This window comes from Pocillopora damicornis, chromosome 4, assembly GCF_964200805.1.
Source record: "Pocillopora damicornis chromosome 4, jaPocDami1.2, whole genome shotgun sequence".
Lineage (NCBI taxonomy): Eukaryota > Metazoa > Cnidaria > Anthozoa > Scleractinia > Pocilloporidae > Pocillopora > Pocillopora damicornis.
Genome location: NC_142673.1, coordinates 8827594 through 8848347, shown reverse-complemented (window position 1 = coordinate 8848347; position 20754 = coordinate 8827594). Strand labels below are relative to the sequence as shown.

Sequence of the window (20754 nt, the reverse complement as noted above, 5' to 3'; positions counted from 1 at the left end):
GAAATCATGAATAACGGTTCGTGTCGAGCTTTGTAATAAGTGGATTACGCTCTTTTGAGGGCAAGGTCCAGTGACGATGAAAACAAATTTGCTAATAAGTCTCTGCGATTTTTCGGAATGCATCCCTCGTTTTGTACAAAGTAAAATGTTCCACAGTAAACGAAAATTTCAGCCCCAAGGGGGACTTCATACTACTCTGCCAAAGAATTATTCCAAGATAGCCTTTCTTATCTTTTCAGAGAGTTTTTCATTTCGAACTTACAGTATACGAACATTGAAAAGATATTCATGCCTGTGTTTGGTTTTACACTTCGTTTGTTTTTTTGCGTTTTCCGTCGATGTAAGTACCACTTATATAACTGGACACTCATCGGAAAAAAAAATGAAGGCCATCTAGTGTGGCCTGCATCTAATGGTATCTAGTATATAAATCTATTAATGTTCCGGAGAAATTTCCAAAATTGAGCGTCGAAAGTAATCTGGGGTTGTTTTTTTTGCTTTAATTCGCTCTGCAATTGGTCCAGAAATTCGTATTACTCTCTCAACCAATCAGATGCAATACTAAAACCAACCATGACTTAGTCGCTCGCGTTTTCCCGCGCTTTAGGCAGTTTGTTTCTTTCTACGTTGAGTTCTCATTGGCTCCTAAAGGTTTTATTCCTTTCTTCTGATTGGTCATTGTAATTACTTTGATTTTGGTTTTCCTACACTTTATCGAAAAGCGCTCTATCAAAAATGCTGCAATCTGATTGGCTTTGCCACTCGCTACTATTCTGTGATGAAGAGTGAATAAAGGAACGTGTTTGTTAACAAGATTCGATAATAAAAAAGAAAGGGGCTGTCCTGTCCTTACAAAATAAAAATTGCTTATCAGCTCTCAATATTTATGCTTAATGCTGATCCGGGCTTCACCCTTATGCGATAAACAATTTCGAGCACAGTTACCTCTATAAAAGTTCTGTATTTGATTAAATGGTTTTTGTTCCCTTCTTTATTTCCACTTAGTATCGATTGATTGAAACAGCTCTTGATTACAGCTATTTTTTTTTCATTTAAGAAGGCTAAGTTAAAACAACTTAATGAAAAATAGTTGACGGGAAGAGACGCTGAATGAGTGGAGCTCCTTGTTCATTCAGTGGGCATGAAACGCGTTTTAAATAATCTTTTATTCACTGTTTACTTTTGAAACTACAGCTAGGCTCTTAAACATGAGTCTTTATATTAAAAACTCCATCTACAATCGGTGGCAAAACGCCACGGACCCTTCATGCTTTCCTTTCTGGTTGCATTGCTTTTCACCACCTCCCCCTTACCTTTCCACCCATGACACAATTTTGAGTTTTCTCGATTTCAACTTGGGAACAAGGTCATAAGACATTACGATCATGAAATTAACCGTCACTTGATGAAGAGACCAGACAATAAAAGCAGATGCGCAATGCTCCTGGGAAGATGCTCTAATCCTCCTTTTGGGCAGAAGTTCAACATTGTTCGGGATGGGGGAAAGGGGCATAGCGACGTTAAAATCTCATCATTTGGCGTATTTTTCGTATTCTTCGTATTTTTTTCTTTTTCGCGGCAAGAGCTCACCACGTGACTTGCAAATAACTGCTTCCAAATAATGGTCAACTCATGCGTACACCTCTAAAAAATGTTGTGTATTTGCAGCAGATCTTTATCTCTTCATACCGAGTGCTGTTCACGCTCGTCCGTGGAGAATGAGAGATCGCTACCCCAAGCTGTCAGAGAGTGATTCCCGAAGACAATTATGAAAAACAAACTTGCAGATAAATGATTTCCTTAGCCTTAGAAAAATAGATTATGTACTTGCCGCTGGCTAATCGAGACACTAATCAATCTTGTCTATTAATTAATATTGAAAAATTTGACACAGAAATAAAAGGAACAACTGAGAATGTGATGGAATCTGAGGGGAAACGCTGATTAAATCTTCACCTTGTTGACCAATCAAAATCCGTTGACGATTCATCAAAGGCTGAAAAATATGAGTAACAAATCTGTTAACAGACAACAACATTACTGAGTTTTTTATAGCGTTGTCATATCGAAAAAAAGTCATACTTCCTCTTGAATTCAAACATTTATTTCTTTAACGCGAAGAAAGATATTGCGTGCCACGATGTAACCCTACTGAGCTTGCTTCGTATCATGGTCGTCTCTGAATTGCGAATGATTCTTCTTGTTCCCCAGAACTTCTTTACGTTATAGAATCGAAGTTAAAACCGATCAGAGAATTCCTTTTTATTTGTTCAGTTTCAAACGACGATTTTTTCCACATGCAACTGACACTCGATGATAGCCAAACCTGTTTATTTGGCTGGTACCTGTTCATTTGTGACTCCACACAACAAAGCCATGAAAAAACTTCGTTCTCGACAATGGCTGACGATCAACTCTAACTTGTAAAGAAAAATCGACGACACTCTATTACAAATTTATAGACCAGCATAGTCTATCTACATCTCGCAGAGAATTTATAGTGATTTGCATCGCACCGTAAGGTCATGAAATGAAAGCCTGTTATTATTCGTAATCATAACACGAAAGATTTCAGTAAGTACCTAATAACGGACCTTTAGTCTATCCCATTCATTTTACAGCCATAACGCATACGTGAAAAAATGCTTTTCCTCAACAGGTAAGCACCGTATTTCAACAAGCGTTTCCGTCTTCTGGACACCAGTTGGAGTGTAGCCATGACTTTATGGAGCGCATTTCCCAGCATATTTCTCTTACAGTTGTGTCTTGTCTGTACAGGTATGGCACCTTGTGATATCAATTATAGAAGTGTTTATCTGACCGAATTATTGCAATAAAAGCAAGCCCGGCATTCGACCTTCTGATCCGCATTTGAACTTATGAAACAACTCGATTCGTTGGTGATATTTAAGACCGCCCCCGTAGGCTTTGATTACCGGTTGACTGGCAGGAGGTATCAGTGTGATAATGTTTATTCAAAAACAAACTCGTTGCTTATCGTCGAGAGTATCACTTTGTAGATATCATATATAGTGTAATTAATACCCTTTCGGTTATTCATACAAATTGGCAATTGGAGCTAAAGAAGCTCGGTTAACAACACGGAAAAAGGAGGGTTGTTTGCTTCTCTTCAATTATGCCATCGGTGACCTATTCTGACGCGACTTTGTCATGGTTGTATTGACCCCGGTTAGGATAACAAAAATCGTTTGTATGGTCGAATAATATTATTGACATCAATTTTCATGTTGCTGTTGTGTCTTGGATTTCTTGAATCACGATAATGTTAGCTCGGCTGTACTTAAATTCCTAATAATATTAAATCCTCTTCATTTACTCATGTCAAATATCCTCACTATCTGAGAAGTCTATCGTGAGCATTTTTGCAATTGTTGTTGTTTTTAACCTGTCAGTGTCAGTGTAGCTATATCCATTTCAGATGAAATGGGTAGAATGCGTATTTCTTGACAAGTTAGCGAAAGCTTAAGAAATAAAACAAACGAAAGATAAAGACCTTTTCCTCGAACTTGCACGCATTGTCACAACCAAAAGGCAAAATCCTCACGGCTGAAAAACATTTATTTCTAGGTCCTAGGAAAAAAAATCCTCAACCTTTTTACCTAGAAAAGCCTTCTTGTTATGGCGCTATTATGATCTAAAATTGTTTGAAATGATATTTATGCACTCCATGCCTTTAGATGCCAGGCACATATCACTACACAGTAAAAGAAAAGCAAGATCCCAAAGTGGACAAGTCCAGAACACTACTGCTCCTCTATTCCCACAAGAGCCCAGCACTGAATGGCCGAGTGCTCAAACCAGCAAAAGACGCCTGATTCCCCTGTCTTTCGCAAATCGTGCGTATCAAAATACTTTCAATCAGCCGCTGTTTTACAGCAGACAAAATAACTGGCTTGCAAAGCGATACAACAATTTATGGGGGAGATACCCTATAGGCAGTATCAGTACATATCATCCACCGTTATTACCTCAAGGTTACAACATGGCTCAAAATCCAGGATCGAGAAATCGGTTAGCAAAAGCAACGAAACTTCGGAATAACGCTGATGAAGACACGAAATTTGTAGAGGGAAGAATTCAAGAATATTACGACCAGAGAATTAACAGGAACAGGAACAAATGGATGTTTAAGCCAATCGGAGGTACCACCCTGCACCTGAAAGAAATCTTCTTGGGAAGGTGCTGGGATTTTATTGAAAATAGGGGAAAAGATCTTGAAAACCCGTCCAAAGTGGATTGTAACGAGTTATGGGAAACGTTTTCGAAGAGTTTTGCCTTTAAAGGGCCCTGTGATGTTACTTCCAAGGATTATGCACTCTTCTTCGACTTATATGACGAGAAACCGCTGAACGACAAAGTAAGTGCCTTAATGTGCTTTCAGTCAACTTCTTTCTTTTTATTTTATGATTAAATGAAATCACGAAAGTGACGTGAAGGTGCCAATTTCATCGTGCACTCACTCTCCAATGAATTAGAAATTATGTTGACAGTTATCGCAGACATAGTTTCTCAAAAGGCCTACTGATTCATTATCCTTTCGTTTGTTAAACCTGCTTATTATTCGTGTGTTTTGCAGGTCATGTTTTGGTCGGGAACCAGAGAACTAACACATGCGTACACCAGACTGTACGACAGATTTACAACCTTAGAGGATACATTAGCAGGGTAAGAATAACCAAAACATGTTTTCCTGAATCCAGCTCTCTCTAAACATTCTGAACGATTTGTTCATCCTGATGCTACTAGATACTTGCTGAACGGCTTGAGATGGTGTGGCAGCAAAGAGGATCCTGGGATCGACTACAAAGAGTGTCCATACGAATGTAGCAAGCAGAAAGCATTCTGGGGTCTGGCCGCCGCAAAGGTAAACATTTTATGTAAACACTTGAGCATTGTGGTCTTCCAGTTTTTCTTAAAAGGATACTCGTAGTTTTACTGAGTTCGTTTGTATCATCCAATGCCTCGATGCCCCCCTCCCTCTCCCTCCCCTTGTAAAAATTAGGGAAAAACTCAAAGCTTTCCAAATTTTGACCCTATCAAATTGATATTTAGTAACCCAGACTGGTCTTAAATTAAATAAATGGCTTTTAAAATAGTACCTTGCATAAATCTAGGTAAAATTTTTGTTTTTCTTCCAACAGCTGGCGAGACGAGCAAGAGGCATTGTCCACGTCATGTTAAATGGTACAAGACAGCACCTCGTGGACAGGCAGATATTTCCTTCATTCATGGACGACAGGTTAGATATCTCCTTTGTTTTCTAACCATAGATACTATTCGCCACAAAAGCCTGTATTTTAGTCAATAAAAAAGAAAAAATGAGCGGGGAAATTGTTCTTACTGGTGTCCGATGAATCTATGGGAAATCAAAGTAGTGCCAAATCAGGATCTGTTGGCAAATACAAGCATTATTTAAATAAACCTTGCACATAACTTGGTCAAGCATAGAGTATGGATGCTATTGGAGAAGGTCAGTAAAACGGAAGTTACTAGTTGATATCCACTTCACACAACTAATTATACCTAGTAATATTATTTTCACAGTTATTTAGCAGAGAATCAGCTGTCAAGTCTTCCAGTACGGGATGTCAAAGAGTTTAGAATTCTTGTGGGCCATACTCTTCATCACAAATCTCTGTGAGTAAATACAATTTCAGCTGCACTGAAAGATCGTTCCCAGCCTGCAGTTCAAGCGTTTAATCAGGGAAGCAAGTTAGCGTTGGAGGCCACACTATTTGATCTTTTGAAATTTTTATCTCTCCCTACCTCTACCTAAAAAATTCAGCATTGTGGCACAGCAAGGGTTTACCTCAGTGTAAGAACCTGGGAGAACCTTTGTTTTTTCTTAATTATTTTCATAGGCTCTATTGTTTTGACTTGTTTGTTCCATTTGTTCTACGTCACTCTTTACACCACTCTTTTCTTACACTAAAAGGAGGCAAAGTTATCACGAAAAAAGTACTGAGTGCTCTTAAAAATACAGCAGGCTCGGGTGTCTCATTTTCTTATTCCTACAAACTCTTTTATTGAGGTACAAGGGTAAGCGACACTGATAACTTAAGTTTCAATCTAAATTCCATTTTGATTCCCGATATCCAAACAAACTCTAGGATACAAACAACTTCAATTCTTCGAATAACTAATGAGTTTCATGAATCATATTTCCTTACGTGAAAAATAGAGACACTTTTCAGCTTTACCTCTATCATGTGTTGGTAGGCTTGAGTCTTTTTGTTAACCATTCGGTGGCTGAATGGTAGAGCTGAATCGTGCAATTAAAAGAAAAGAATCTCTCTCTCAAAGGTGTTAGTCACTTACCTCTTGCGTAAACCGAATCTGAAATGTTTCTTTTGTAGGTTACGTTAGAAACGTCTTCCAAACTTATTTTGTTCTGAATTCCCTTCTGTTAAACAAGCGAAGGTGTTATAAATTCCTAACGAGGGTACACTTAAAATGATAATGTGAAATTATTTTCTTATTATCATGTGTCGATCCTGGTGCTTTTATCAAAGATTATTCTTATCACTCAATGTTAATGTCTTGCACTTTCAGGGTGCTTCAACGTTATGCTGATTCATTGTGCGGGCGTTGTGTGCATAATGCTTTGTGCGCGATCTGACACGTGTTTTGCATGAGGAGGCATGGGTTGAGCGTAGAGGGCGTTGATTGTCTGTGTTACGTGAATCGTATTAAAACAATCTGAGACTGTAATTTATCTCCTTTTCAGGGAAAGGTGCGATAGCTTGACTATTTTAGAGTTGCAGAATCGAGCCAAGGCAAGGGGACTGAAGACAACATGTTTTGATAATCCATAGTAAGTAAAAATATTGCAAAAGGATACAATATCTCCAGCACCGTTCATGTTTTTTTTCAGTGAATTTTTAAGATTAAGCCAGTCCAACGAAAACATCCAGTTTTACTGGTCCACTTAATTTGATTAGATCAAAATTAGATAATTTTTGCTTCTCTAAGAATGACAATACCAGAAAATTATGGAGATATGATTACCTTCTTTCTTTAATTTTTCGTTTCCGATTTTTCTCTTCAGCTTTATTCGACATCTTCTGTGCTTAGACAACCCAGGGGATCCTTTGTGTCTTTTCAAGGTTTATGACCAAGATGTGTTGCCGGAGAAATAAATTTTTAAGTCGGGAAGTTCGTTGGTGTCTTATTGTCTTTAACGCACGCCTCATTGACTCGCATTTCTACTCGCCTCTACGGGGCTGGAAAAAATAGCGCGCGACTCGTAAAATATCCGCACGTGTTATGTGTTTAACCATCAAATAAAGTACTTGTATTTAAAATGTCATCATAGACTAGAGGTTTTGTGTTGTGCAAGCAGAAGCCCTACACTTTCCCGTATTGATGATAACAAATTTATCACACGACTTGCATATGCATTCTTGAAAGGTGGAGTGTGGCGTAAATAAAGTATTTTATCTCACATGAAGAGGTTTCAATTGTCATATAAATAAAATATAAACAAAAGAAAAGGACCTCTAGCTGCTTCAAGTTTTATTTCTATGCAATAAATTTACTATAAATATTTGATAGCTGTAATATCTAATCGCTAACGCTACACGAATGTTCTTATATATAGCAGCAAACCTAACAACAATTATAACATAGTTAGAAAGACGAAATCAATGATTTCTTTATCATATACATTTCCCAATCGCGATTGCCTGACCACGAAGGATTGAGTGTTAAAGCTTATGAGATTTACATGATGCTTGTCACACCAACTCTTTCGAATCACGTCAGCAATATCAGCATGGTCAAGGAGTGAATCACACTCTTTAATTTGACTGATAAAATACATAGAAGAAAACTTGATGATTTAACCCCCGAAATTTATTTTATTTTTTGATAAAGGTCCCACTTTTAGGCGAGGATCACCCCCTCCCTCTTTTAATAAAGATAAGAGCAAAATTGTTTGACAAGTGTATCAAACTTGAAATTTTAAAATTCTTACCGGGCCACTAAATCCTTTTTGAGTACTATACGTATTAAAGAGGTTCCAGGAATCTTTGTGTGTTAACTAGTACAAGTAATGAGTATATGCTAAATAATTTTAAGCACCTGTCAAATCGAAAAAGGAAACAGGAAGTTGTCAATTTTACTTGTAGGAGAAGACCCCATGTCTCCTGTTACCTAAGAAATTTTTATAGAATGTTTTCAACTGAACCAGAAATTTCGTTGATTTTAGCAATTATTGCTCGCCCACTGATCCTACTCACGAAAGCTTAATGAGTAGTTAATTATCGATTTTCTTAACAATCGATCGAAAGTCGTCTAAAGCTTGCAAAAACGGTCTACAAAGCATACAATACAAAAAGAAGTAAACGATGAAAGAGTTGTAAAACTTGCCCCAAACTACAATATCATTGTTATATAAACCTTTACAATAATAGAAACTTAAAAGTTAACAACACTCCCCAATCGTTTATAGGCTTACTAGCGTAACATACTAAGTCGATGTTACCAGAGAACGCCTTCCTGTCAAACTCAACAAATGTAAAGTATTACACTTTGAGATGGAAAGATTCAGGGAAATTTCTGCATTATTTGGCCTCTATAACTTTCCTTTTACATCTGTATTTCCTTTAATAATACGATAAAAATTAGATATATCTACTCAAAAGCAAAATAATACTTACGGCAACAAGGCGAAAGAACAGTTATCAAATAATTTATGAAATGCAACGATCCCTATTTTTGTTTCAATCATTCGTCGTAAAGAGAACGATGCGACGGCTTCGACTTATATCAAACATCATTTCAATCCAGTTCCCGTGTAGGTATTACTGCTCTATTATAAAGTCCTTTACGTAATTTGTCAAAAATTACACGCTCCCTCCACGCTTTGTTATGTTCAATCCTCAAGAAATCCACTCTGTATCTCAAAAAACTTCATATCCTCTTTAGTTACGCTCAAACTCAAGAATAAACTGGACATGCGCATCTGAATGAATTCTGACCCCAAGCGAAAAAAAACAAAAACGTGTTTCAACAAGCCTTTGGGATAATAACCATTTAAAGTACTTAGTTATGACAAAACCGCCTAACAAACGCTCAGTAAAGCAAATCCATTACCATTTAATTATGAAAAGAGAGCTATATATGCCTCTCCCCTCCAACACATCTTCCACCATTCGCCACCAGAGTCTCCTCTTACAGGATTCCTCCGTAATAGAGCCAGTAAGCGATATTCAGAAAGATAAACACCACTGGAAACAGAAGCCTGGAGAAAAACTCCACAGTATTGAGAATCCTGACATAGTGATCCTCCGATGGAGGCTTCTTGGAGCCTCGGCACTTGCCCGGTCTCGTCACAGTCTCCACCTGGGATTTCCCTGGTATCCAGACGGCTTCTTGACCTGAAGAGGGGCGGCTACCAGGCGAAGGAGGCGTTTTGTCATTATCGACCAATACCTCTGCAGCTTCGGAAGCTTTGTACTAGAAAAACATCAGCAACAAAATAGAAGTCAATTTATAGTAACACTTGTAAACAGCAGATAATGTTTATTTTTATAACTAATCGTTCAAAAAGCGGATGCACTAACGTGTCCAGCGGACATACTTGTTTATTGAAACAAGATGAAATAAATGGGAGAACAGTTTAATTTGTAAATGACTGATCTGGTTTGAAAATGCATCTACCTTCTCCTAATTTAGGTAAGGCGTTCGTGGTCTTACCCAAATGCTAGATGCATTTGGAAATACCGGAGATTTTGCCACCAGTAGCCGTTAGAAGATTTTACACGTCATCAGCTCATTTATGAACTGTAAATGTGTCGTCATTCTCTTACCTCGTCGTGTTTCTTCCTCATTGCAACCCTGTTTCGCTCTTCCTCTCGCTGCTTGAACACCAGATAAGACACAAAGGCGTATTCCAAGATGGCGGAAAACACGAACAGAAAGCACATCATAAGAAACCATTCCAAAGACTTAACGTACGAAACCTGAAACGCACAATAAAAACTTTTTATTCATTTACTCCTCACGATCAAGAAATCTCCGACATATTGCTAACCACGTCCTATTGGAAGAGGTTAATGGCTTTTAAGGCGAAAATTTTTCTGTTACGGCTAACAAAAACATTCAAAACTGATTTCAATTATTTCTTAAAGTTAGTGATTAATTTACAGTTTTCTAAAACATATTTACTGGCTCGATTTTATCATTAGATTCAAGCAACAAGGGTAATTTCAGATCGAGCCGCTGTTGGTTGATATAAGGAAACTATCCTGCAAGCTAAGGAATGAAAATGTACCTTTGGTAGAGAAGTCCTGGCACTACCAATCAGCGTTGCCATGGTAAGAACAGTAGTGATTCCCATGGCAATCCTAGCGGCGGTTTGTTCGCGATCAACCCAGAAACTAACCCAAGCCAGGACCACAATTAAGTAACACGGCAAGTAAATCTGCGAAATTGTAAACCATCAGTTTATGAGGCTAAAGAACAAAATTGGTCTGCCAGATCTCAAGGATAAATCACTGTTGGGCTGATGTCGGTCGTGAACTATCCTGTGAAATTTTTGACGCATTCAGCTCAGCAAATGTTTGTTTAACCGTTTAAACCCAGGAGGGTTACTGGCATCTAATTCCTCTCTAAGGATTCACAGCTGAATCAAACATTAGGCTCATGAGAATTAAGGAAATGAGCGCAAATTTGAATTGTTCTTTATTTATAGATAAATTTTCTTTGTCGGTGCCATGCTGAGTTTAGGTTGTAAAGTGCCAAGGACTTTAATTTGGCCGGACGTAAACGTCAGTAAAACACAGCTTTTTTTCAATCATTTGATCTCGCATAATATAATACTAATTACCAAAGGAACTGTCTTTATTTATCGTCTAATGAGGGGGGGGGGGTGGAGGGTTAAATAATTTCCTGGGGAAACGGAAGGAGGTCATTTGTCGTCAACATAGTATAAAAGGGGAAGTATAGGAAATTGACTGCCGATCAACTGCCAATGACGAGGGATCATAAGAATATTTGAGATTCTTTTCTCATTATAACTCTTCAGAGAGAAAATTCATTTCGGTTCATACCTGAATCATGTGGAATCCCAATCGACGAGTCAAATCAAATTGAATAGTTAAGAGGGAGTAAGTTCCTGTAACACACAAACATACGTATTTAGTGGATAAGTAGTGGGTTTAGTACACTGATGGCTTACTTCCAGTAAAATGTGTTAAACGACCTTCAATTTTATCTGTAGTTGCAAGCTGTTACATTCCTTTCTTTGTCATTTTGGTCAGACCTGCTCAAAGCCACTCGTTTGTTTACTCGTGCGAAAGCAGCAAATGCAAACTAGCACCTCTTAAACACTTCAACCCTTAAACCCATATGAGTGATTGGCTTCTAATTCCTCATTACAGTATCCTTGAATCAAATGTAAAGGTCACGAGAACAAAGAGAATTATCATTTATTTAGGACGCTCCTGGAAAAAACAAACAAACATGAATACCAATGTAAGAGTGTAGAGGTATTTTGGTATTATCAACTGACTTGATAAGGTAAATTGGCCAACGGTGCTGAAGAGTTTCAAACAAGAGTTTCGGTGGCCAATATTGATTATCCATTCAGTTGATAATAGCAAATTACCTCACTACGACGCAGCACCAAAGTTTCCCTAGATACTTTCCCCCTTTATAAAAGGGTGTAAAAGGTAAAGCTCTTACACGCAGTTAATGGATTTTCACATGCAAACTGTGTCACATACATTTATTTCCTTTTAAGGCAAACATGTCTGCATGTTTTGCATTCTGAACGCAGTGTTAAATAATGGTAATTGAACTGAGTGGAGTGCAATTTGGGCTAAAATCATACGCGTGTGATTTCAAAATTGAACGAACGCACAGCGCGAGTTCGATTTGAAATCACAAGTATGATTTCAGACCAAAATTGCACGGCACAAGGTTCAACTACCACTTTATTACATCCATTTTGAAATCGCCCAAATACAGGACTTGGTCAGTTCAAATATTTTATTGATGCAGTACTGAGCTAGTTTGAAATTATATTCATCCATTTTTGGGGGGGAGAACAATACTCTTTGTCTTTCAATTTCCTGCAATTAGGTTGGTTACTTTATACAAGCCTTGAAATCTGATCGGTCGTTTTGTTTTTAGTGTACCCTACTCACTAGCTGGGAAAATGATGCGATTTAAAGCAAAAAATGGTGCGATTCGTGAATAAATCGCTTCTATTAGAGCCAATCAGATTATAGGGACCACCAGTGATTTCAAAATGGTTGTAATAAAGTGCGTGAAAGCTTTCTGACGTCAAAAGATAATATCGTACCAGTCGAGAAGTCCTCAGTGTCTGAATAATGATCATAAGATGTCAAAGTGTAGCTGGGGATCTGAATTTTGTCTGACACCGTCACAGGGTTTTTGTGATACCATTGAAGGATCAACTCTTGGTCATCGTAACTGACTGAGTAACACAAAGAACAGCTGGTTAGCAACAGTTAAACATCCATAGATTTCAGGAAAACAAGATACAGTTAACAAAAGTGGATATCACTTACAAGCTTCAATGTTTAGATAACATTTTTGTTTGTCCATTGGGAAATTTATCAGGTTCATCGGGCACTGTGATGTTATTTTCAGCCTTTAAGAAGACAAAAAATACAAATACTATAAGCATAATGAGCTACAGGCAAATCATTTGCTTGGTTTCTTCGCTCAGCATCCACATAATGAAGTTATCAATGGCGGGTAAAAAGAGAAAGTCTGCACATGCGCTAACTGACCAGCATAGCTATCCCGGATGTAGTTTATATGCCACTTGTAGTTGTATTTGTCATTTACGGTCGTTAATTCCCTAATACCCGACGCCTCTCCTATTTCAATAGCATTGCATTAGAAATAGATGCATTTGAACTTCACTGCAACACCTTGATCAAGTGATAATTAGGGTCTTTTAACAGATTCATGATGGAAGACTTAAAATTTGTGGTAAAATGAAACAAAAAGTGTAAAGATATGACTAGAGCCAAAAACAAATCGAGGGTGTGCCTTATCGATATCGAAGGGAAGGGTGGGTAAGTCCGACGAATATCAAGCAACGGAAAATTCGAAGAAAATTCTGAAAAAATGTATCGTTAGCAAAAAAAAATACCGTTCTTGGAGATTTGAAGCAATATTCTTGAAGTTTCCAGTTACTCCAGAATTCTTCAAAAGAAGTAGTCATTCAAAACCCACAAATCATCTACCCTCTTTATTCCTAAGTAAACCCACTCCCCTACCCCCGGAGAACTTTATATTTTGTTTAGTTTACCTCATGCTGTACAGTACGGCACCATCAGGCCACAGTCGGACCACTTCATTGGTGTCTGTGATGTCGTGTTTAAGCCCGTCCTTGATTCCAGGAAAATGTGTATCCGGAACCCAGATGAACTTGAGCATTTCAGGATTAAAAGCAAGTCTCTTTTTGTATCCTTTGTGGTTGTATTTCAAACGCTCGTCTTTCCAGTATTGACGGAAGTACATGATTGTCGTAAATTCCTATTTTGAGCAACAAACGGATGGGCTTCATTTGATCTCTCATCACTGAACCACTTACAATCTTTTTAACAATTGGGTAAATTACTGGAGCTCTTATATCTTGCTTGCCTCGGTATCACTTGCCCCTTTCCCCCTGATGTATAGTTTTTCCAAAAAGGAAAATCTCTATGACTCTGGAATCACCTCAAGCGGTTGAATTCTTCACAAACGCGTACAATAGAATAAGCTTCCTAAAAGAATTCCACTTTGCTCTTTATTACTTTCACGTTTGTCTCTGGTTGTGCAGAGGAATACGTAGGCTTTTTTAGAACAAATCGACCTAATATGGTCTATAATGATTAATAAAAAGTTGAGAGAAGAATTGATTCGCACAACTGTTCTCTCAAGAAAACCAGAAAATTCAATCCTAAAGAAATAAAATTAAAACATACCATGTTGATTTCATCGATATCACCGATGAACTCAATGAAGACAGTCGCAGACACATTGACTGGGGGACCTGGAGAGGGATTAAAATCATCATATCCACTGTAAGAACCGTACCTCTTTGTTGATTGGTGGCTCAAACTCAAATCCAGGCCAAAACAAAGATTAAAATATTCACATGAGGACAACAAGTTGCGAGATTTGTTTGCCTAACTGTAACTAAAGAGGTTGATTCTATGCCAGTAGTATACAAGGACAACATAGGTTATGGCCACTCAGGTTACAAAGTTTTGAACCACGTGCACTTAGTAGTAATATGCCAATCGCATGGCCGGGTTGGCATCCAAGATGGCGATTTGATTTGGAAGGCAATCTCGCCGTCATGCAAGTGCCAAGCTATTATGCTGGACAGAAATGACATAATTGGTTATTTTGTACCCCCGTGGAATCTTGTGACCTGATTGGCGATGCCCTGTAGTGCTCCCGTAAACTAATTATGCAGTAAGTCATCTTAAGGTAAAGGAGCAAACTTTGAATGTTCTCTTGATTAGGGTAAATTTACCAACAACATGATCCGCAAACAAGCTTAGTTATAGTGAGTTCATCTTGGTCAAAATTTTTAATGTCTTTATTTGCAATGCAGTTCATCCTTCGCTTTCATTCATCCTTTCCGCGCCTCGATGACGAGTATTACTTCACTTCATCTAGAGATAAATCTCCGTGACATTAAAAGCGATTCGAGGCACACGTTTATCTAAATCTTTAACTCTTCAAACAGTGAATGCAAGAATCTCGAGGTTAGGCAGCCAGTAAACAGTCAAAATATTAGGGAACAAATGGTTTGGTAGGTTGGCATATTACTGATCACTTTTTCATGTAAAAACTGATAGCTTCAGAAAGAAAAAAAAAGACTATTTCATACCTCCAAAGTTAGGGCGAAGTCTCTTGTCATAACCATCGAGAAGATCACGTATCAGTTGGCTTACATTGAAATTACTAGATGAACTTGGCATTGACTTCGGAGTTGTCGTAGCATCAGGCTTTGCAACGGTCACGGGACTGGATCAAAAAGAAAAATATACAGATACTAGTTACTCTGTCGATGCACAGGTGACAAAAGACGTTCTAGAGGGTAAATTTATCAGCTTTATATACAAATATTTTTAATGTTTTTATTTCGAAAATATGATAACGGTTCATGATGGTCCTTTGGATTTCCACGACGAATCCTTCGACGATTTCGAGATTTTCAAACGTTTAAACATTGGGTATGCACAAACCTGCGACATTTGCGGAAACCTTCATTGTTATCAACATTATAGGACGTTTTTCGGTGAAATTGACGTACATCGCTACAAAGGCAAGATTCCGGCACATTAGTAGTTTTAAAGATTTACTCTGTATGGGAGGGTTCAATTTTGGCTGATAATAATAACAGTGCAATCTTTTCTTGGTCATGAAGAGCTTGATAAAGGTTCCCGAAAATTATTATATCCTGATCATAGTATTTTACCGGAAGCTTGAGCTCAAATGTTGTCCTCATTGTCGAACTCGTCCGAAGAATATCTTGTTCTTTGATAATGTGATGTAAAATGTGATGAAGATGACCCTACGTTGACGTGGTTGTCACAAAAAGAAAGACGAGTTTCGGTTTACTTGTAACTGGCATCAACGTTACTCTTGCATCATAGGAACTCAAATCTTGATAGTGCTCCGTTCACATCTACTCCGGCGCAGCAGACAGTTGCGGGCAGATGCAACGGCTCCTTTCAGTCCGCTCATTCTTTTCAAATTCATGCAAAGCCAAGACTAAACTGATGCGTGTTTAACTCGTTCCCAGTGAATCATGAGATGTGTTTTTTCGTTCTTTGCTCTCTAAAAGATACCTGATACCCTTATCATAATTTTTTAGCTGCTCTTTCGCTAAGCGTGGTCCGTGCGGCAGCCTGGGATTATCTTTAACCGTGAAGCATTACGCGCTGGTCTTGCCTGTAACTTTCTTCGGACATTTTGAATACTCTATTTCGTCCGAGCCGATTTTAAATTTGAAAATTAGTTCAAATTAGAGAGGATGGGAAAATACAATACGGCTTTGGAAAATTAGTCAAATCATTAGGATTTTAATTCTCCTGATAATTTTCAACTAAGGTTTCTTTTAGTTTGTCTTGACAAACCTTCCGGCAAATCTAGATTTCGATTCACATAGTTCAAGAAAAGTCATCTCACTAAATGTAATTGAAGCGTTAATTATTTCTCATTCGGAGCTTAGGATTTCCATTAGAAGAAAAAGACAACCACAGATGAAAAAAGGAAACGTGGAATTGAAAGGTTGAGGGGTTTTTCCGTGGTAATTGGCAAGAAATTACAATGCGAAGGTCATTCAAAGCTCGACGATGAATTACTGCTAGTGATAATCGTGAATTGAAACAATTTATCAGCGAAATTAGCACCTCGTATTACAATTGGCTTGAAATAGAATGGTGTGAAAAATACTTCTCATCCCTGAAAACAACATATCTCTACAACGTGCAGCTGCTAATTAAAATAAAGTACTTATTTCGACTCCAATATCACTTAGAAACATTTTGAAATGCAAGAGCTACCAAAAAACCTATTGTCATACCATTTTAGCCAGGCGAATTCCATCAGAATAACAATGTTTATTTTACGTCGTACGACGTGTTATTCGTAGTATTTTGAAAGTATTCGCGTATAACTTGTGAAATCTTTGAATCATAATGATGTCAAATAGAAAAGTTAAGATCAAAGATAAGACAAATAATTTTTATCTTGTTATCTCAAAAGAAAAGGAAGAAATTGCGTTTCGTTTAGTTTTGACTACATACAAAAAGCTCCGCGATGTTTTACATAGATTTAATTTTCAGCTATGTCAAAGCACAAGAATTGTTTTGCCAATAAAATTTGTCGGGTAACATCAATTTCTGTTTCTTAATGCGATGTTTTACTGCAAAAAAAAAAAAAAAACATTGGATCTAGATGCAACAGTTTTAATTGTACACAAAACAAGTCGATATGAAATCTTCAGTGTGGTGTTCAAAAAACAAACGAAGAATTGAATATGAGGGGAAATGACCCCTGTAGCGCCTTTCTGAAACTTTCTTCGGCACGCAAAGTGATAAACAGTTGTTTGCGATGTCCGAACAACTTTAGCAGAGAAGTGACGCTCTACCATACCCAGCTTAACTTTTGTCATATTAAACAGCACGAGCACCGAGTTGTAGGTTGTATACACACCTGACATAGAATCTAAAGAATCGTTGAAAAATGAGATAAATTTTTAAAAAGAATTGTATAGATTCTTAAGCTCAAAGCCATAGGGAGCCCAGTACATATTGGCTTCAGTTTAATTAGGCCATAGAAGTCGAGAGCCAGCCGGTTATGAAATTCCGTGGTTTCTGCCGCAATTTCTTAGTTATATGACGATATGTAAATATCCGAGCTCGCTGCCGTGTTATAATGATATGATATGATGTTGTAAGCTAAAACAACGCCCGTAATAAAGGATGAAACCAGCGGTTTTCATAACCAATCCGACAAATTTGATTCATTACAAGGTAAATATTATAGACTACATCTTAAAAAAATACTCTGCCGGTGAAAATCTGTTCAAAATATCGCAGGGAAGGAAATAGAAACAGCTGAATAATTTGTCTCTTTCGAGAATCGGACTAGTCTAACCGAATGAAATTAATTGTTGAAAATGGACAAGGAAACAAACTCATTCTACAAACAGAATTTAAGTAGGTCACGTACGCAAATTTCGGTAAATACAACGTTGTTACAAAACTTGGGAGTACACAGTGGAAATAAATATACCTTATACACATCCATTTAAACATTTCAATACACCAAGTAAAATCCGCGTCAACACGAAACGTTTTTAAAATAAAGAATATATCTTTGGCGAGGAAAGTTTAGACTAGGGACAAAAAAATTGAAATTGGAAAGGACATAGCTTCCATTACCTGGACTGATTCAATTTAACGTCCTGGGCAAGCCCGTGATTTCCCAGCAAAAAAAAAGCTGCAATAAGCTGTGGCAACATCTCTAAGGCTCTGTAGTCTTCAAACTAGGCGTTCCCTGCCTCAAATGAAGGCGATCGGGGATGCATGCATATTTAAGTTGGCGACAGGTGTGTTTTGCCGTAAAGTTTTGAATCAACACTTATTTAAATGGCTCTGCCGATTGTAATAAGGAAAGTCAATTCGGAGCCAGTAAATTGAATACATTTCGCCAAATTCGAATACTTCTGGGACACAATAACATCTACCTAAAACGAGAATGAACTTTGTCGAAGTACTTTTTAATATAATACCATAAAAGAGGGACAGAGGTGAGGAGAAAACAAAGGAACGATGCTATATTTAAAACAATTTTTTTTCTATGGTACTGAACAGCGCTTTGAGAGATATTTTGAATTAAAACATTACTTCTTGTTCTTACCCTCGAAAGAACTTTCTTGAAGAGAAAATTCCGCATAATGGGCAAGAAATAATTTTTTATGACCAAATTTATGAAATAAAGCTTGTCATCCCGTTATTGATATTGAGAATCAAATTTGCAAGTACTTACCGAAGATAGTATAAACGACCAATCGAAACTGCAAAAAGCCTAAAGGTCAAGTTGTTATGAAGATTGCATAAATATTCTGGGATAAATGCCTTGAAAATGAAGGACCTTTTACTGAAGTGAAAAATTGCTGTGAGTAGATTGCTAACATCTTAAGCATTGTTCAAAAAAGAAAAAAGTCCAATACAGATCATTTGTGGGTGGATGGAATTAAAGCCAACGAAGTGAAAAGGCAACCGAAATTTTCCGCAGACTACAAAATTGCTCAAACCCGTGGTTTTTGACCATGGTAGTGCAATTTTTTTGACTATCGGTGAAATATTTACTCGTGCTTATTAACATCAAATTTCACTCGAAATCATGTTATTGCTTGTACCAATACAAGTTTTTAGAAATGTAGCGTGTCTCAAGCGAATTCGATGAGAACTTGATAAAATACAAATCGATGTTACATTGTAAACAAACTGGCCCTTTTTGTAGCATATGCATGCACTCACAGAGGTTGTTTTTTGTTTGAAGACAAAATTTTTCCTGAAGCGGTGGTAATACTAATACACAGTTGGTTTCTGTGAAAACTACCTACCGGCAGAAAAAACATACGAAAAAGAAAGATAGTTATGTAGACGCTAATGGATTTTCCTTTTCATAAAGAGGACAAAGACAGCCTCTACGTGATACGACAGCCTGTCAGCGGCTTGTGATAGTAAACAGAGCTACGGAAAACCAGACGACAAAATAATTCAAATGGAAGCGGTGTATCACTGAAAGCAACGAGACAATTTCACGTAGGGAAGCAATGCATCCTAAAGGGAACCGTGGAGATAAGAAAAGTCAAAGGAATCCGCGGGACGGAAAGCCAAAAGAATCCGCGGGACCAACCCAAGGCGTCTCTTAATTTCCTGTGTAGATTAAAATCCTAAAAAGCTCAAACTATTTTGTTATTATTCTGAAAGGACGCAGTTTCTCGAATTTGCTCTTTATGCTTCTTGATACGTCGAATTTCTTTTCCATTTCATGTCATAGAATCACGAAAGTAAACTAGACGACTGAAGACTCCAGTTGAAATAAAGTTATAAATAATAAATGAAAATTGGAGCTAAGATTGTTTATGGATGTACTCGATCTGTGCATTTGTTCTGATCAAGTAAGTAATGAATACATTACGTGAAAAACGCCATATTTCCCCAATCGACTCCCATTTTCAATCGTAAACAATCATTTCTAAGAATGAATCAGGCAAAAAGTCAACCTTAGTCACTTTTTGGCTCAGACGCTGCCACTAATGAACGAACACATTCAAAAATACACAAACAGCTTCGTGTCTTTACGTAATCAGTATGGTTTAAATCTTCCCTACCAAAAGCTGGGAAAAGTCAGGGACGCGCTAAATAATAGATTATTGTTCCATACGTAACCAACGAGAAGAGGTTCTTTTGCTCCGATACCGACACATCAATTACCCTCTGTAGATAATTGAGGAAGATATCGAAAGGAACCAAGCTGGGCCGCGGTTCATCGAGCTATGGAATAAAAAAAGGTTATGAAAAAGCCAACTGGAGCCATCCCCTGAATAAAGTTTGTCTCGTTCTCAGCAGCTTCTGGGTTTGAAGCATTTGTGATCTCTATGATTAATTAACTTCATACCGAGTGGCTCCCGGGTACGTGGTTAATGACGTGTAGTAGAACAAGCGATTTTGTTGGATATCCTAAATGTATTTGGCACATGCGCAAATGCTGGCCAAGTAATAGGCATTTCATCAGATATCAACAACGCCATTAAAATTGTGACCTCGCAGCGTATCTTTAAACAACTCAAGGGCTGCTTGATTTGTAACGATTTTCGCTTCTTTTTTTTTTTTTTTTCAATTTCTGTAGGTTTTAAGGAAGAGTCTAAATACGTACGTTGCCGAATAAATAGAGGTTTTTGTTCTTTTTCGTTTCAAAGCGATCATTTATGAACCGTGAGGTAGAAGAATTTTACGGGTATCAATACTTGCGGATAGTCCTTGATCCGACAGTAGTTCCCCCCAGCCGTAAAAAAACAAAAGTTATTGATAATTTACAAACTCCAGTCAAAACAAAACATCTGCCTGCGAGTCAAATGTCAATTCGCACTCTTGGTTTTTTAACTCATTCCACATAACCATCTATGAATCATTTACCATGTAATCCCTTCTGCATAACGCGATAAGAAAAAAG

General features: G+C 37.6%; 2 protein-coding genes and 1 long non-coding RNA gene across 5 annotated transcripts; 2 read left to right on the top strand and 1 right to left on the bottom strand.

Moving 5' to 3' along the window:
• The first annotated feature begins 2336 nt into the window (after window positions 1-2336).
• On the top strand, window positions 2337-7514 carry LOC113669069 (ADP-ribosyl cyclase/cyclic ADP-ribose hydrolase). 2 transcript variants are annotated; one of them, XM_027185061.2, is made up of 9 exons: window positions 2337-2522; window positions 2660-2778; window positions 3699-4378; window positions 4598-4686; window positions 4768-4885; window positions 5163-5260; window positions 5566-5658; window positions 6749-6835; window positions 7070-7471. In XM_027185061.2, exons 2-9 carry the CDS (start codon window positions 2718-2720, stop codon window positions 7158-7160), a joined length of 1317 nt encoding a protein of 438 aa, XP_027040862.2. In that variant the 5' UTR covers window positions 2337-2522; window positions 2660-2717; the 3' UTR covers window positions 7161-7471. The 2 variants fall into 2 exon arrangements, with proteins under 2 accessions (XP_027040862.2, XP_027040860.2); XM_027185059.2 differs by having other exon boundaries at window positions 2339-2574; window positions 7070-7514.
• A 5-nt stretch (window positions 7515-7519) lies between these two features.
• LOC113669068 (gamma-aminobutyric acid receptor subunit beta-1) lies at window positions 7520-20258 on the bottom strand. 2 transcript variants are annotated; one of them, XM_027185058.2, is made up of 10 exons: window positions 19913-20258; window positions 14888-15024; window positions 13971-14038; window positions 13313-13539; window positions 12561-12643; window positions 12332-12466; window positions 11076-11140; window positions 10298-10447; window positions 9834-9986; window positions 7520-9480 (listed from the first exon to the last, which is right to left on the bottom strand). In XM_027185058.2, the coding sequence occupies exons 2-10, from the start codon at window positions 14976-14978 to the stop codon at window positions 9196-9198; spliced, it is 1257 nt and encodes a 418-aa protein (XP_027040859.2). In that variant the 5' UTR covers window positions 14979-15024; window positions 19913-20258; the 3' UTR covers window positions 7520-9195. The 2 variants fall into 2 exon arrangements, with proteins under 2 accessions (XP_027040859.2, XP_027040858.2); XM_027185057.2 differs by lacking the exon at window positions 19913-20258 and adding an exon at window positions 17952-18121.
• On the top strand, window positions 18554-19645 carry LOC149046715 (uncharacterized). The gene is made up of 2 exons (XR_016186236.1): window positions 18554-18687; window positions 19207-19645. It is a non-coding gene; the product is annotated as an uncharacterized LOC149046715 (long non-coding RNA).
• Window positions 20259-20754: the final 496 nt, after the last annotated feature.

Bases quoted from the DNA above. Each gene is read 5' to 3' on its own strand.
- LOC113669069 (XM_027185059.2), top strand. From the start codon at position 2,718: ATGACTTTATGGAGCGCATTTCCCAGCATATTTCTCTTACAGTTGTGT. The intron at 4,687-4,767 runs GTAAGAATAACC...TGATGCTACTAG, and splicing joins TTAGAGGATACATTAGCAGG to ATACTTGCTGAACGGCTTGA. The intron at 5,261-5,565 runs GTTAGATATCTC...TTATTTTCACAG, and splicing joins CCTTCATTCATGGACGACAG to TTATTTAGCAGAGAATCAGC.
- LOC113669068 (XM_027185057.2), bottom strand. From the start codon at position 18,031: ATGTTGCCACAGCTTATTGCAGCTTTTTTTTTGCTGGGAAATCACGGG. The intron at 13,540-13,970 runs GTATGTTTTAAT...TGCTCAAAATAG, and splicing joins ATATCGATGAAATCAACATG to GAATTTACGACAATCATGTA. The intron at 12,644-13,312 runs GTAAACTAAACA...GTCTTCTTAAAG, and splicing joins GCCGTACTGTACAGCATGAG to GCTGAAAATAACATCACAGT.